General features: G+C 42.6%; 1 protein-coding gene across 1 annotated transcript in view; it reads right to left on the bottom strand.

The window, feature by feature from the left end:
- Window positions 1-11,047, bottom strand: part of adad1 (adenosine deaminase domain containing 1 (testis-specific)) — a 144,029-nt gene extending 132,982 nt beyond the window's left edge. Inside the window, exons 1-2 of the mRNA XM_068024072.1 lie at window positions 10,982-11,047; window positions 5,563-5,738 (exon numbers count right to left, since the gene is read on the bottom strand). Coding sequence (XP_067880173.1) covers window positions 5,563-5,737 — 175 coding nt within the window. The 5' untranslated portion in view covers window position 5,738; window positions 10,982-11,047. The remainder of the gene's footprint in view (window positions 1-5,562; window positions 5,739-10,981) is intronic.
- Window positions 11,048-15,236: the final 4,189 nt, after the last annotated feature.

Genomic DNA, 15,236 nt, shown 5'->3' with positions numbered 1-15,236 from the left:
GGGAGGAAACCAGAGCACCCGGCAGAAACCCACACGGTCACAGGGAGAACTTGCAAACTCTGCACAGGCAGTACCCAGAATTGAACCCGGGTCGCTGGAGCTGTGGTGCTATCCACTGCACCACTGTGCCACCAAGGCACATAAAGGATGAGATAACAGGACACTTGGAAAATAATGACATGATTGGGCAGAGTCAACATGGATTTATGAAAAGGAGATCACATTTAACAAACCTGTTGGAGTTTTTTTTGAGGATGTTACTTGCAACATAGATAAAGGAAAACCAGTGCATGTGGTGTATTTGGATTTTCAGAAGGCTTTTGATAAGGTCCCACACAGGAGGTTAGTAAACAAAATTAGAGCACATGGGATTGGGGGTAATATACTGCAATGGATTGAGAATTGGTTAACGGACAGAAAGCTGAGAGTAGGAATAAAATGGGTCATTCTCAGGATGGCAGGCTGTTACTAGTGGGGTACTGCAAAGATCATTGCTTGGGTCACAGCTGATCTAATTTATATAAATGATTTAGATATGGGGACCAAGTGTAACATTTCCAAATTTGTGAATAACACAAAACGAGGAGGGAATGTATGTTGTAAGGAGGATGCAAGGAGGCTTCAAGGGGATTTGGACAGGCTAAGTGAATGGGCATGAACATGGCAGATGGAACATAATGTGAATAAGTGTGAATTGATCCACTTTGGTAGAAAAAAAACAGAAAGGCAGAGTATTTCTTAAATGGTGCGAGGTTGGGAAGCATTGATGTCCAAAGGGACCTGGGTGTCCTAGCTCTTGAATTACTAAAAGCTAGTATGCACATGTAGCAAGCAATTAAGAAGGCAAGTGGTATGTTGGCCTTCATTGCAAGGAGTTTTGAGTACTGGAGTAAAGATGTATTGATTCAATTGTATAAAACCCTGGTGAGACCGCAGATGGAGTACTGTGTAGTTTTGGTCTCCTTATACAAGGAAGGATATACTTGCTATAGAGGGAGTGCAATGGAGGTTTAGATTAGATTAGAGATACAGCACTGAAACAGGCCCTTCGGCCCACCGAGTCTGTGCCGAACATCAACCACCCATTTATACTAATCCTACACTGATCCCATATTCCTACCAAACATCCCCACCTGTCCCTATATTTTCCTACCACCTACCTATATTAGTGACAATTTATAATGGCCAATTTACCTATCAACCTGCAAGTCTTTTGGCAGGAAACCGGAGCACCCGGAGAAAACCCACGCAGACACAGGGAGAACTTGCAAACTCCACACAGGCAGTACCCGGAATCGAACCCGGGTCCCTGGAGCTGTGAGGCTGCGGTGCTAACCACTGCGCCACTGTGCCGCCCTTTACCAAACTAACCCCTGGGATGGCGGGATTGTCTTATGAGAAGATATTTCAGAAACTGGGCCTGTATTCTCTAGAATTTTGAAGAATGAGAGGTGATCTCATTGAAACTTACAAAATTCTTACAGGGCGTGACAGGGTGGATGTAGACAGGATGTTTCCTCTGGCTGGTGAGTCTAGAACAAGGGGACACCATCTCAGAATAAGGGGCAGGCCATTTAAAATGGAGATGAGGAGGAATTTCTTTACTCAGGGTGGGGAATCGGTGGAATTCTCTACCTCAGAGGGCTCAATCGTTGAGCATGTTCAAGACAATACTAAAGACATCTAGGGATATGGGGATAGTGAGGAAAAATGGCGTAGAGGGAGATGAGGTATACAAAATTGAAGGGCATTGATAGGATAGATAGCAAGAAACATTTTCCCTTTGTGGAGGGATCAATAACCAGGGGGCATAGATTTAAGGTAAGGTGCAGGAGGTTTAAAGGGAATTTGAGAAAAACTTTTTGCACCCAGAGGGTGGTTGGAATCTGGAACACACTACCTGATGGGGTGATAGAGGCAGGAACCCTCACAACATTTAAGTATTCAGATGAGCACTTGAAACGCTATAGCATACAAGACTATGGGCCTAGTGCTAGAAAAATGGGATTAGAATAGATAGGTGATTGATGGCTGGCAGAGACACAATCGGCCGAAGGGCCTGTTTCTGTGCTGGATAACTCTATGATCAGCCACGATCTGTTTGAATGACAGAGCAGGCTCGACAGGCTGAATGGCCTACTCCCGCTCCTATTTCCTATGATCCAATGGTGCAGGCCGAGACCTACTCGAAGTCATCCTCAAAGAGGATGCAGAACTGCAAACCCCTTAAATGAAGCTGAGCAGCCTGCAGCCAGTAGGGAAGCACCTCAATGGAGCACCAGAATAGAGAAATGAACATGAGAAACAGAAACCAGGGAATGCACAAGAGTGATTGGTTTACTAGATGGATATTATTTCGATAAATTATGACTTGATTGTGCAATTTGGTGTTTATGTCTGGAGTCAAGTGAAAATAATAAATGTTGATAAAAAAAGACGTGATGGTAATTAAAATAGGAAAGGTTAGAAACGTGGCAACGAGGATAAACAGTGAGGTGTATTTGAGGTCTGTGGAAGCACTCCTCAATGAGCTGGCCTCGTAGAGCCCTGGCAGAAAGGGCTGCCAAGGTTGTCCACTCTCTTCCTTTTTCTCATTTTATCATCTGGTTGTGCAGCACGTCACAAATGACAAATCTAGATACCCCCTCAGCAGTGTCCTGCAGTGTTCCTCCAGAACAGTCCTGGCAGCAGAAGCAATGTTGGAGAAGGCTAATTGTGTGCCTCATGATGTTTCTTGTGACAGTATGGCCGTCACTGCACTTCTGCGATGCTTGTGTGTGCAAGTTTCTGAATAGAGTCATGAGCTACATCAGGAGGGGATATTCCTGGTCACCCAATAGCCAGCCTCTAACTTGAAGGGCTGTTTTGGATACAGGGGAACAGAAGACTGCTACAAAATAAAGGAGTCATGAATTCTGCCAGAATAGCAGGCACAGACCTGCATGCACTGTCCGTGATCAAAAACCAGCTGTAAATTGAGGGAGTGGAATTCCTTTCTATTGGTAAAGATTGTAGAGTTGAGATGGGGAGCACAGAAGACGATGTGAGTGCCGTCAATTACATACTGCTCCACGGGAAGGAGGTGTAGGTATTTCACTTGACATAGAGCGCCTTGGCGACCTTGCTGAGACACCAATGCAATATAAACTGGGAAATGCTACCACCTATCTCTTGAAGCCTAAAACGAGCCTGTTGTGTAAAGTCTGGGATGAGAGGGGTGTCCAATGAGGAGAAATTGAGTAGAACAGACCTTTTGGAGTTTAAAAAAATGAATGGTGATCTCACGGAAACATACAAGATTCTGAGAGGCTTGTCACGATAGATGCTGAAAGGCTGTTTCCCCTGAATGGAGAGTCTAGAACTAAACAGTATAGTCTCAGGGGAAGGGGGTCAGCTATTTTGGATTGAGGAGAGGAGACATTTCTTCATTCAGAGGTGTGAAGATTTGGAATTTTTACCCCCAGAGGCAGTGGACGTTCACTCATTGAACACATTTCAGGGCTGAGATTGATAGATTCTTGGAATCTAAGAATCAAGGGATATGGGGATCAGGCAAGAAAATGGAATTGAAGATCAGCTATGATCTTACTGAATAGCAGAGCAGGCAAGAGGCATACTCCTGCTCCTGTTTCTTACGTTTTTTAGTTTAAAGCAATGGTCACTTTAACCACAGCCAATGCAGCCTTTTCCCTGCTTTGAGGCTGCTGTTGTGGCTGCAGCTGCTCACATATCTCAGTATGAACCTCTGTGGTTAAAACAAAGGCGCCTCATGCAATACTTCTCAATCAAATTGAGGTAGGAGAAGTGGTCCCTCATGCTGTGCCCTACTAATTCTCTTCCATCTTCTGGCAGCTTGTCTTGCTCTGCCTTCATGCTCCATCCCAAGTGGTAGCCTTACCAGGCCATCCTGCAAGTTTTTTTCCTCCTATAAGGTCAGAGTCATCACGGTACAGAAGGAAGCCATTCAGTCCAACGAGTCCATACCGGCTCACCGTAGAGCAATCCAGTCAGTCTCGTTCCTCCACTCTATTCCCGGAGCCTGGCATGTTTATCTCCCCACGTCTGCAGCCAACTGCTTTGGCAGTATATAAGGGTATTAAGGCAGTATATTGAGCAGCCAGATCAATCCTTGTCGGTTACTGAAAGTTTCAACAACTCTACAACTCACTCAAAAATACATACAACTCCAACAATAATAAACCTGCATCTAACCTGTACTTGTGGCTTTACCCCATTAAATAACACTGGTGGGGAGTCCTTTATGATGTTTAGCATCATGTTCTGCTAAGTGAGGAAAGGACAGTGTGCTGGTTTCAATGTTGAATTCCAAAATGGCAGTGGGGGCTTCAAATCAGCATTGACACTGATCTTTGTCATGATCTCTCTGCTCTAAATCTTGCTGACATCCAGTAGGCACGTGCATACAAACACCTTCACCGAGATAGCATCCTGTGCACTTCCTGCCGGAAGCATGCACGCACATCTTGGACCCTCAGTTGACCGCTTAGCACCTGAAAAACAGGTGTGACGCACCCCAATTAACGCCCATCTTGGACAATTAAGCAACTTGTGACAATGGACTTAAGATTCTTGCATGACAGAAGCTTCCAATAATTATTTCTGCCTCTGTTTGGATCAGATTATAATGCAATGCAGAAGTCAGGAGCATAATGGAATAGTCTCTACTTGCCTGGACGGGTGCAGCTACAACATTCAAGAAGCCTGACACCATCCAGGACAAAGCAATCCGCTTGATCGGCAGCTCATCCACTATTAGCGCACCGTGGCTACAGCATGTACAATCAATTGGATACAATGCAGCAACTCAGCAAGCCCTCTTTGAAAACACCTCCCAAACCCACGATCTCCACCACATAGGGGAACAATGGCAGGCATTTGGGAACACCATAACCTTGAAGTTCCCTTCCAAGTCACAAGAATTTGGACATACATCACCATTTCTTTATAGTCAGTGTCAAAATCCTGGAACTCCCTGGACAACAGCATTACGGATGTACCTTCACCACATGACTGCATGAACTGCAGCGATTCAAGAAAAAGGTTCACCACCACCTTTTCAAGGGCAACTAGGGATGCAAAATAAATTCCAGCCTTGCTAGCAACACCTATAACCCAAGATTGATTTTTTTTTTTAATTTTTAAAATTGCAATAGCTCAAATTACATATCTGAGTAATAGAGGATGGGAGCCCAGGTTCAGATGATTTGTATATTACAATTATCCAGGCTGTGGCAAGTCAAAAATAAGTAAATTAGAACCAAAATACTGGGAATAAATATTAAGAATATGCCTTTTCCTAAGCTGAAATGTGATAGCCATTTCTATCTATTTACATGGGCCTAGAGCCTTCTCCAGTTTCTAAAAATAAAAAGATTCTATTTAACTCTTTATATTTCCTTAATACAGGAGCAGTATATTGTTCAGGTAGGATATTGGTATATGAAAGAAACACTAGCCAATGAACAGATGTCCCTATTAAATGACGGCAAAACTATCTGCAATATCTCATGCCCAAAAAACTAGAAATAATTTTTATCACACCTGAAATTTGAATAACTCTTGACACGCCAGAGTCTAAATCTTCTGCAGCTCCACCCTGTGATGTGAAAGTTACGTTTAATGTTTGCTGAGGTGGCTTTGGAGGGATGTTCTTCTTCAAAATTTGAGCAAAACTAGGTTCTCCTGAACCCTTACGCCAGGCACTGTCACTGGACATTCTGAAACAAAAACCACAGAACATAGATAGCATAAATAGGAATATATATCAACAATACTTGCTACAAAGTAAGAAAAAAACTAAAAATTGAAGACTTCAACCATTCTCCATTTGTGTATATTTGCACCATCTTCCATCGTAGGAAATATTTCGGCATGCTAAATATACCCAGCCCTAGGAGGAAGATTGACAGTGTTGGCGAGTATGAGAATTCAAAAGAGGCTTCTCGGCTCAGCAAGTTTATCCAGTGAGTCAGGAAGGCTGTAATTCTAAACAAGTAGCTGATGTTTGGAGAAATGTTTTGTACCAGGAACTAGAGATTGGTGGTTAAGAAATAAGGCAGTTTTCACAGAAATGAAATGAAAAATTTGAAAACTGCTTCTCCCCCATCCTCTCCTGGAAGCTACATTCCATAGAATCATAGACTCAAAATCTTACACACAGAAAGAAGGAATTCGGTCAATCATGTCTGTGCCAGCTCTTTGAAAGAGCTGTCCAATTTAATCCCAGATTTTTCCCTATAAACTAGAATTTATAAACTTTCCATGCAAAATAGTCCTCTTCTAGTACACGTTCAATTGCATTTTGAAAATTGCGATGGCACTCAATTCCACTACATTTTCAGGCAGTAGGTTCCAGACCTTCACAACCCTCTGTGTGAACTAATTTCTCATTTCCCCTCTAGCTCTTTTGCCAATTATTTTAAATTAATGACCTCTGGTTGCCGACCCATTTACCAGAGGAAGTAATTTCTCCCTACTTACTCCATCAAAATCCTCATAATTTTGAATATCTCTATTAGGTCGCCTCCTAACCTACTCTGCTCCAAGGAGAACAATCCCAGCTATTCTAATCTCTCCACATAACTGAACCCTTTCATTCCTGGTTTCATCCTGGTAAACCTCCTTTGTATCCTCTCCAAGGCCTTGACATCTTTCCTAAAGTGTGGCACCCAGAATTGTACACAATACTCCAGCTAAGGCCTAACCTGGTGACCTGTAAAGGTTTAGCATGACTTCCTGGTTTTGTATTCAATAGTATTTACAAAACCAAGTATTCCGTATGTTTTCTTAACTGCCTTATCAACCTGCCCTGCCACCAGGTTCCTCTGCTCTTGCACCCCCTCAAAATAGTACCTTTTAGATTTTACTGCCTCTCCATGTTGTTTCCCCTGAAGTGCATCACTTCACACTTAAGAAGTCTGCTATCCTGTTCACTACTTATAACATTTCCATGTTGTATATCAGCAAACTTTGAAATTGTACCCCCTATTGCAAAGTCCACAGGCCATTTATATATAAAGAAAAGCAATGGTCCTAACAATGACCCCGGGGGGTGAAACCCCGCTGTGTATTCCCTTTCAGTCACAAAAATGCCCATTCAGCACCACTCTTGCCTCTTATCCCTTACCCAATTTCTTACCCAAGTTACTACTGTCCCTTTAATATCATGTGATTCTATTTTCCAAATAAGTTTATGTGGTATTTTTATTAAACACTATTATTAAACACTACAATATTTACTATACTATCATCAACCCTCTTTGTTATTTCAAAGAACTCAATCAGGTCAGTCACATAATTTTCCTTTAATAAACCCATGCTGGCCATCTCTTATTAACCCATGCCTCTCCAAGTGAGATTTAATTTTGTCCTTGACAATGTTCTCTAGTAGTTTTCCCACCCCTGACGTTAGACTGATTAGCCTGTAGTTTTCTCTCTCCTCTTTGTGAACAGGGGCAGAACATCTGCAAACCTCCAGTCGTTGGGCACACTACTCTATCCAAACAGAACTGAAAGATTATGGTCAGAGCTTCTTCCAACTCTACCCTAGCTTCTCTCAGTTACCTAGGATGCATCCCATCTGGACCAGGTGACAATAATAAGCAAGAACAAATTATTTCAGCTTTATTTTAAGATGAAGACTATCTGTGTTTTTAGAACAAGAATTCTTGCATTTGCCAATGACGGCTCCTATCTTTCCCCTTCATTGCACCTAAAAATTAAACTTGCAACATTCTTTGTTTTTCTTCTCAACTTTCCAATGTTTACTTTCAAAACTAGGCTTGCAGAATACAACAAACTAGTTTCAACTAAGCTGATGCTATCAAACAGATCAAACTACTTAACAGTCATGGCAATTTCCCTTGTTAATCACTCACAGCTACTACATCTACACTCTACTTTCACAGTGAATGCAGTTATCTGACTTCATTTCTTAAATAATCCAATTGACTGGTAGTAGTTTTGATTTTCTTCCCCCAATTGTTGAATAATACAAGGGCTTCTTCTTACACAAATGACATAGAGAATGGAATGGACCTAGCGTACTTGAACCATTTACAAACCAGTTTATTTATGTCTTTAGTATTTGTATATCAAGAGCTTTCATTGCATTGGTTACCTATATTTTTCTCAAACACTGAATGAATCATTTCTACTTATGATTATTTGCTGAATTTATACCTGCCTACTGTAAGAATTATTTCCAGTATAACATTAAGAGGGTGGTTAAAGAGGTAGTAATCCAACAGGATATTACTGAAGCCAAAACTGAGAATTGTTAACATATTAATGATTTTTTTTCTGAGCAAGTACTACAAGTAACATGTCAAATCTAAATAGCAATCTGATCAAAATTAAAAACATTTTACATTATTGAGATGCAAGTCCTAGAAAGCCAAAAGCGCAAAACAAATAAATCCTCGGCAAGGGGGAAAGTAACACTTATCCCAATTAATAAGGAAAATCAATAAGATTTGAGACACTGATGGTCATTATGATGGTCAATACAGCCTATTAGTTTCAAATCAATATCAGGTAAATATGAAATGAGTTATCAGGAGCAAACTGTATAAGCTAGTAAGTAGCATAAACATGCATTCAGAAGGGGTAGATTCTCCTCGATAAACCTACTTGGTTTGTTGAGGCAGTAGCCATCCCAAGAGTTTTACAGAATACTATGCAACATGATATAAGAACATAAGAACTAGGAGCAGGAGTAGGCAATTCAGCCCCTCGAGCCTGCTCCACCGCCATTCAATACGATCATGGCTGATCTCATCTCCGCCTCAACTCCAAATGTATCTAGACTTTCAAACATTTCACAACTGTCTGTACAGAAGAGTTGGCATTTAAGTAAAACCTGGCATGTGTAACCAATTAGCCGAAAGGAGACCTGTTAGAGTTATACCAAAGAGGGGTGCTGATTAGCGTTTCCGAGGTTGCGTTCTATTTACATTAACTACTTTGATTCAGAGTTGAATGCAAATTGGTCAAGCAGAAAAAGAAATGAATGATGCAACAATTCCTTGAATAGCACTGAAATAGCTAAAATAAAAGCAAAATACTGCGGATGCTGGAAATCTGAAATAAAAACAGAAAATGCTGGAAATTCTCGGCAAGTTTGACAGCATCTGTAGGGAGAGAAACAGGTAAGGGTGGATTTACGAGATTTAGTGTTTTATAAATCAATTACTGCTAAAGAGCAATAAACAAACCAAACTGATTGCAGGACATATAGCCAAAACAATAAAGTACAAGTTGGTTAAAGCTATGCTTTAACTTCATAGTGCTTTGGTCAGACCAGTCCTAGTAACCAAGATACAAAAGGAGACATTTAAGCTCTGGAAGGGCAGAGAAGAACCTTAAGACTATTTCTTCCTGTCAGTGGGCTGAGTTATGAAGAAAGATGGGAGTAACCTATACTTTTCAACTTTCAAAGAAGATAATTTAGAGATAGAAAAGTAACTACAGAATGTTACTTAGATCAAATTACCAAATGGCAAACTGGACAGATTTCACCTTGTTCACAAAATGTAATCAATACATGGAAATAATCTCTAGGTAGAACAGTAAAAACACTAGAATCACAGAATTCATTAAAGAAACCATTGGATGTTATGCTGGGAATTTAGGATCTTCCTTGATAGATGAATTCATATTCACAAAATGGTCAGTCTCATCTCTACTGACCTTGTGAATGGCTTTGCAAGTTTGCAGCAATTGTTCTGCTATCTGCAAACATGAATACAATATTCACTAATTAAATATTGTAGCTATTGGACTTCCACTAAAACACATGAACATATAAACACTTTTGCTACACATCCTCCAAACTGAGAGACAAACACCAAGCAAAATTTGGGGGTGGGGGCAGTGAGGGAAGTGGGTGATTGTTAAAGGCCCCTATCCAACTTAATGGTGGGCTTGGTAGGGTTCAAACAAATAAGCAAAAATGCAAATAAGTTATTTTATGAACCTTTACTCTTGCGTGCAATAAAAATATATACATAGAGCAGCTACAATACTGATTTCATGATAGTGGATAATTGACATTGACTTGTATTAATGGGATGATGATAGACAGTAGCTGGATAAATTTAAGCACACAAAAAATTATAAACCAGTTATTCTCAATTCAGTTGTGGGTATAAAATAATTTCAGTCTATGTTATGAAGTTGGGAAGAATAGGTCGAACTTGACCTTTTAAAATACTGAATTTCTTAAAACAAATAAGTGTGCTTAGAGACAAGAGTCTGCTGTCAAGGTACGCATGGATTTTCAGAAAGCTAAGATATGAAAGATTTGTTATAAAAGTTAAGGCACATGAAACTAAAAAAGGTAGTTGCACGATGAAAAATCTCCAGGAACAAAAAAGTAGGGACAGATGGATATTTTTATGATTGGAGAAAGTGTATTTATGTGCTTTAATGTAGTGCGTTTTTACACCAATTACTGTACACATTATAAAATAACTTCGTACAAATAAGATAAAGTGCACTCCAAATCCTCAGAAAATGCACCAAATGCCAAAAATGATTTTTCCAAGTAGAACATATACTTCCCCAGAAAGAAAATCTTGTGTACAATATACATAATAGCGACTTCTAAACCTGACACTACGCCAATAGTTCCGATCTTTGTAACCATTAAGCCCAAGAATTCGGCCCTACTATCCAATATGCCAGCCTCCCGGTGTAAAATTCAGATTCAGAAAATGATACAATGCATATATCGATACAAAACTCTAATTGCTGATGTGACCTAATGCTGTATCATGCCAGTACCTCCAGAAAACGACACTCATTACAACGTTTCAAAGACACCAAACTTACATTGTACCTGACATGTGACCAAAGCTACTCGGTTCAGATGCACCTGTCGCACTCACATATTCTCATTTACATCCAAGTGCATTACATGACTAACATTACTTATATAAAGTTGTTATTAATCACTCACTCGACCGTTACTCGCCCACTCTCTCGCGCCCACCGTTACAAACTACCGTTATCACCGAGTAGAAACTGAACGGCTCGAGGAAACACTGCGCCTGCGCGGTCACTCCCCAGCGCGGGAAGCGGCCAGTTTTCATGGGCACGTGGTATTTGAAGCGGAGCCTGGCCGGTGTCGGAGGGGAACCCAGGTCTGAACAGAGAGTCACGTCGGTGCGGAGCTTAGCTCGCATACGGATCCCCAACAGAACAATCTTTAAGGAAGAGATGCTTCAGATCAGCCATAATCTTGTTGAATGGCACAGCAGACTCGAGGGATCGAGTGGCCTACTACTCCTCATTCATATGTACAGTAAAACAAAGGAGAAAGGTAGGGGAACCAAGAACAGGGCTCCATGGATGATGAGGGAGATAGAAATGATGATGAAACAAAAAAGAGGGTGGAAAATGCATGTTAGGTGAACTCATCAAATGATTCTCAAACCATATACAATAAGTTGATAGGGGAGATGAAGAGGGAAATAAGACTGGCAAAGAGAGAATATGAGAATAGGATGGTAGTCAGTATAAAAGGGAGGCCAAACATCTGCTGTCGTGTACATAGTAAGTGAGTACTAAGAGAAGTGGGGCTTAATCGGAACAAAGAGGGTTATATATGCTTAGAGGTGCAGGGCAAGGCTAATACACTTGATGAGTACTTTGTATCATTGTTCACTAAGGAAATGGAATCTGACAAAATATCAGTAGAAACAGAGAGGGAGAGCAGTGGATAGGATAAAATTTGAGAGGGTGAGGTATGAAAACAGCTGGCTATGCTTGGGTTAGATAAGTCACCAGATCTGGATGGTTTGCATTCCAGGTTGCTAAAGAAAGTGGAGATGAAGATAATGGAAGGGCTTGCCACAATCTTCCAATCTTCGCTGGTTACAGTGGAGGTGCCAGAGGATTGGAGAGTGGCAAACGTGACACCCGATTCAAGAAAGGGTGCAAGAACAGACCTAGTAACTACAGGCAGGTTAGTGTAACATCAGTGATGGGTAAGGTTTTAGAAACAATAATCGGTGAAAATATCAACAGGCCCTTCGTGAGGTTCAAGTTACTTGAGGCACAGCACAGATTTGTGAAAGGTAGATCATGCTCGACTAACATAATTGAATTTTTTGATGAAATAACAGAGAAGGTTGATGAAGGGAATGTGGTGGATGCTGTTTATATGGATTTTAAGAAAGCATTTGATAAGGTACCAGATAAAAGGCTGGTTAATAAAATTGAGGCTCATGGAATAGGGTCAGTGTCCAATTGGATAAAAAATTGGCCTAAGGATAGAAAACAGCAAGCCATTGTGAATGGTTGCTTTTCGGACTGGAGGATGGTAGACAGTGATGTTCGCCAAGGGTCAGTGTTGGGACCACTGTTTTCTTGGATCTTGGAGCGTAGTGCAGAATTTTGAAATTTACCAATGACACTAAACTTGGAGGTTCGGCAGATGTGAGGATGATATGAACTGCCTGCAACAGCAAATAGGCTGGTGGAGTGGGCAGACAGGTGGCAGATGGAATTTAATACTGACAATTGTGAGGTGATGCATTTTGGCAGAACAAGTGGGGAAAGGCAATATATACTTAATGGCACAGTTCTAAAGAGTGTGCAGGAACAGAGGGACGTGGGGATGCATGTGCATTGATCTTTGAAGATGGCAGGACATATTGACTTAGTAGTTAGGAAAGCATATGGGATCTTGGGCTTCATAAATACAAGTTGAGTACAAAAGCAGGGAAGTTTTGCTGAACCTTTATTCTCTTTGGCCTCCTTGTCTCGAGAGACAATGGGTAAGCGCCTGGAGGTGGTCAGTGGTTTGTGAAGCAGCGCCTGGAGTGGCTATAAAGGCCAATTTTAGAGTGACAGACTCTTCCACAGGTGCTGCAGATAAAATTGGTTGTCGGGGCTGTTACACAGTTGGCTCTCTCCTTGCGCTTCTGTCTTTTTTCCTGCCAACTGCCTGCTAAGTCTCTTCGACTCGCCATGCTTTAGCCCCGCCTTTATGGTTGCCCGCCAGCTCTGGCGATCGCTGGCCACTGACTCCCACAACTTGTGATCAATGTAACAGGACTTCATGTCGCGTTTGCAGACGTCTTTAAAGCTCGCTGTCCAATGTGTCCTTAGGGATCCTGCCATCTTCCATGCGGATCACATGGCCAAGCCATCTCAGGCGCCGCTGGCTTAGTAGGGTGTATATGCCGGGGATGTTGGCTGCCTCGAGGACTTCTGTGTTGGAGATACGGTCCTGCCACCTGATGCCAAGGATTCTCCGGAGGCAGCGAAGATGGAATGAATTGAAACATCGCTCTTGGCTGACATACGTTGTCCAGGCCTCGCTGCCGTAGAGCAAGGTACTGAGGACACAGGCTTGATACACTTGGACTTTTGTGTTCTGTGTCAGTGCGCCATTTTCCCACACTTTCTTGGCCAGTCTGGACATAGCAGAGGAAGCCTTTCCGATGCGCTTGTTGAATTCTGCATCAAGAGACAGGTTACTGGTGATGGCTTGTCCTAGGTAGGTGAACTCTTGAACCACTTCCAGAGTGTGGTCGCGATATTTATGGGTGGGGCATTTCTGACGTCCTGTCCCATGATGTTCGTTTTCCTGAGGCTGATGGTTAGGCCAAATTCGGTGCAGGCAGCCGCAATCCTGTCGATGAGTCTCTGCAGACACTCTTCTGTGAGATGTTAATGCAGCATCGTCAGCAAAGAGGAGTTCCCTGATGAGGACTTTCTGTACTTTGGTCTTTGCTCTTAGACGGGCAAGGTTGAACAACCTGCCACCTGATCTTGTGTGGAGGAAAATTCCTTCTTCTGAAGACTTGAACGCATGTGAGAGCAGCAGGGAGAAGAAGATCCCAAATAGTGTAGGTCACAGCCCTGTTTCACGCCACTCAGGATAGGAAAGGGGTCTGATGAGGCGCCACTCTGCTGAATTGTACCTTTCATATTGTCATGGAATGAGGTGATGATACTTAGTAGCTTTGGTGGGCATCCAATCTTTTCTAGTAGTCTGAAGAGACCACGTCTGCTGGCGAGGTCAAAGGCTTTGGTGAGATCAGTGAAAGCAACGTAGAGGGGCATCTGCTGTTCACAGCATTTCTCCTGCAGCTGGCAAAGGGAGAACAGCATGTCAATGGTGGATCTCTCTGCTCGAAAGCCGCACTGTGCCTCAGGGTAGACACGCTCAGCCAGCTTCTGGAGCCTGTTTAAAGCGACTCGAGTGAAGATTTTCCCCACTATGCTGAGCAGGGAGATACCACGGTAGTTGTTGCAGTCACCATTGTGCTGAAAGAGGGTGATGATATTGGCATCGCGCATGTCCTGTGGGACTGCTCCCTCGTCCCAGCACAGGCAAAGCAGTTCATGTAGTGCTGAGAGTATGGCAGGCTTGGCACTCTTGATGATTTCAGGGGTAATGCCGTCCTTCCCAGGGGCTTTTCCGCTGGCTAGAGAATCAATGGCATCACTGAGTTCCGATTTTGTTGGCTGTACGTCCAGCTCATCCATGACAGGCAGAGACTGGGCTGCATTGAGGGCGGTCTCAGTGACAACATTTTCCCTGGAGTACAGTTCTAGGTAGTGCTCCACCCAACGGTCCATTTGCTTGTGTTGGTCAATGATTGTGTCCCCTGATTTAGATTTGAGGGGGGCAATCTTCTTGACGGTTGGCCCAAAAGCTTTCTTAATGCCATCATACATTCCTCTGATATTTCCGGTGTCAGAGGCCAGCTGAATATGACTGCATAGGTGTTGCCAGTAGTCATTTGCGCAGCGCCTGGATGTTCTTTGTGCAGCGCTTCTGGCTGCTTTAAGTGCTACGGATGTTAACTCGCTGGGGGCTTTCTTGTAGTTCAGCAGTGCAATGCGCTTAGCGGCTATGACCGGTTCCAGCTCTTCAATGTGAGATTGAAACCAGTCTGCATTCCGCTTCACACGTTTGTCACAGGTGGTCATTGCTGAGTCGTAGATGGCATCTCTGATGTGGGCCCATTTGGTCTCTGCATCCCCTGTGGGAGTGTTTTGAAGGGCTTTTTCAAGCGAATTTAGAAACTTAGGTAGCAGCTGTGGATGAGAAATTCTGCTAGTGTTGATGTGCAGGCGGTCCTTCTGCTTGGAGTGATGCAGCTTCTTTGGTTTGAGGCTAACCTTGCTGCACACCAGGGAGTGGTCAGTGTCACAGTCCGCACTGTGGAAGCTGCGTGTGATTTGAACGCATTTTA

Source organism: Heterodontus francisci, chromosome 1 (genome assembly GCF_036365525.1).
Source record: "Heterodontus francisci isolate sHetFra1 chromosome 1, sHetFra1.hap1, whole genome shotgun sequence".
NCBI classification, from domain to species: domain Eukaryota; kingdom Metazoa; phylum Chordata; class Chondrichthyes; order Heterodontiformes; family Heterodontidae; genus Heterodontus; species Heterodontus francisci.
The sequence above is the reverse complement of the archived record's forward strand: the minus strand, read 5'-3'. Positions and strand labels throughout refer to the sequence as shown.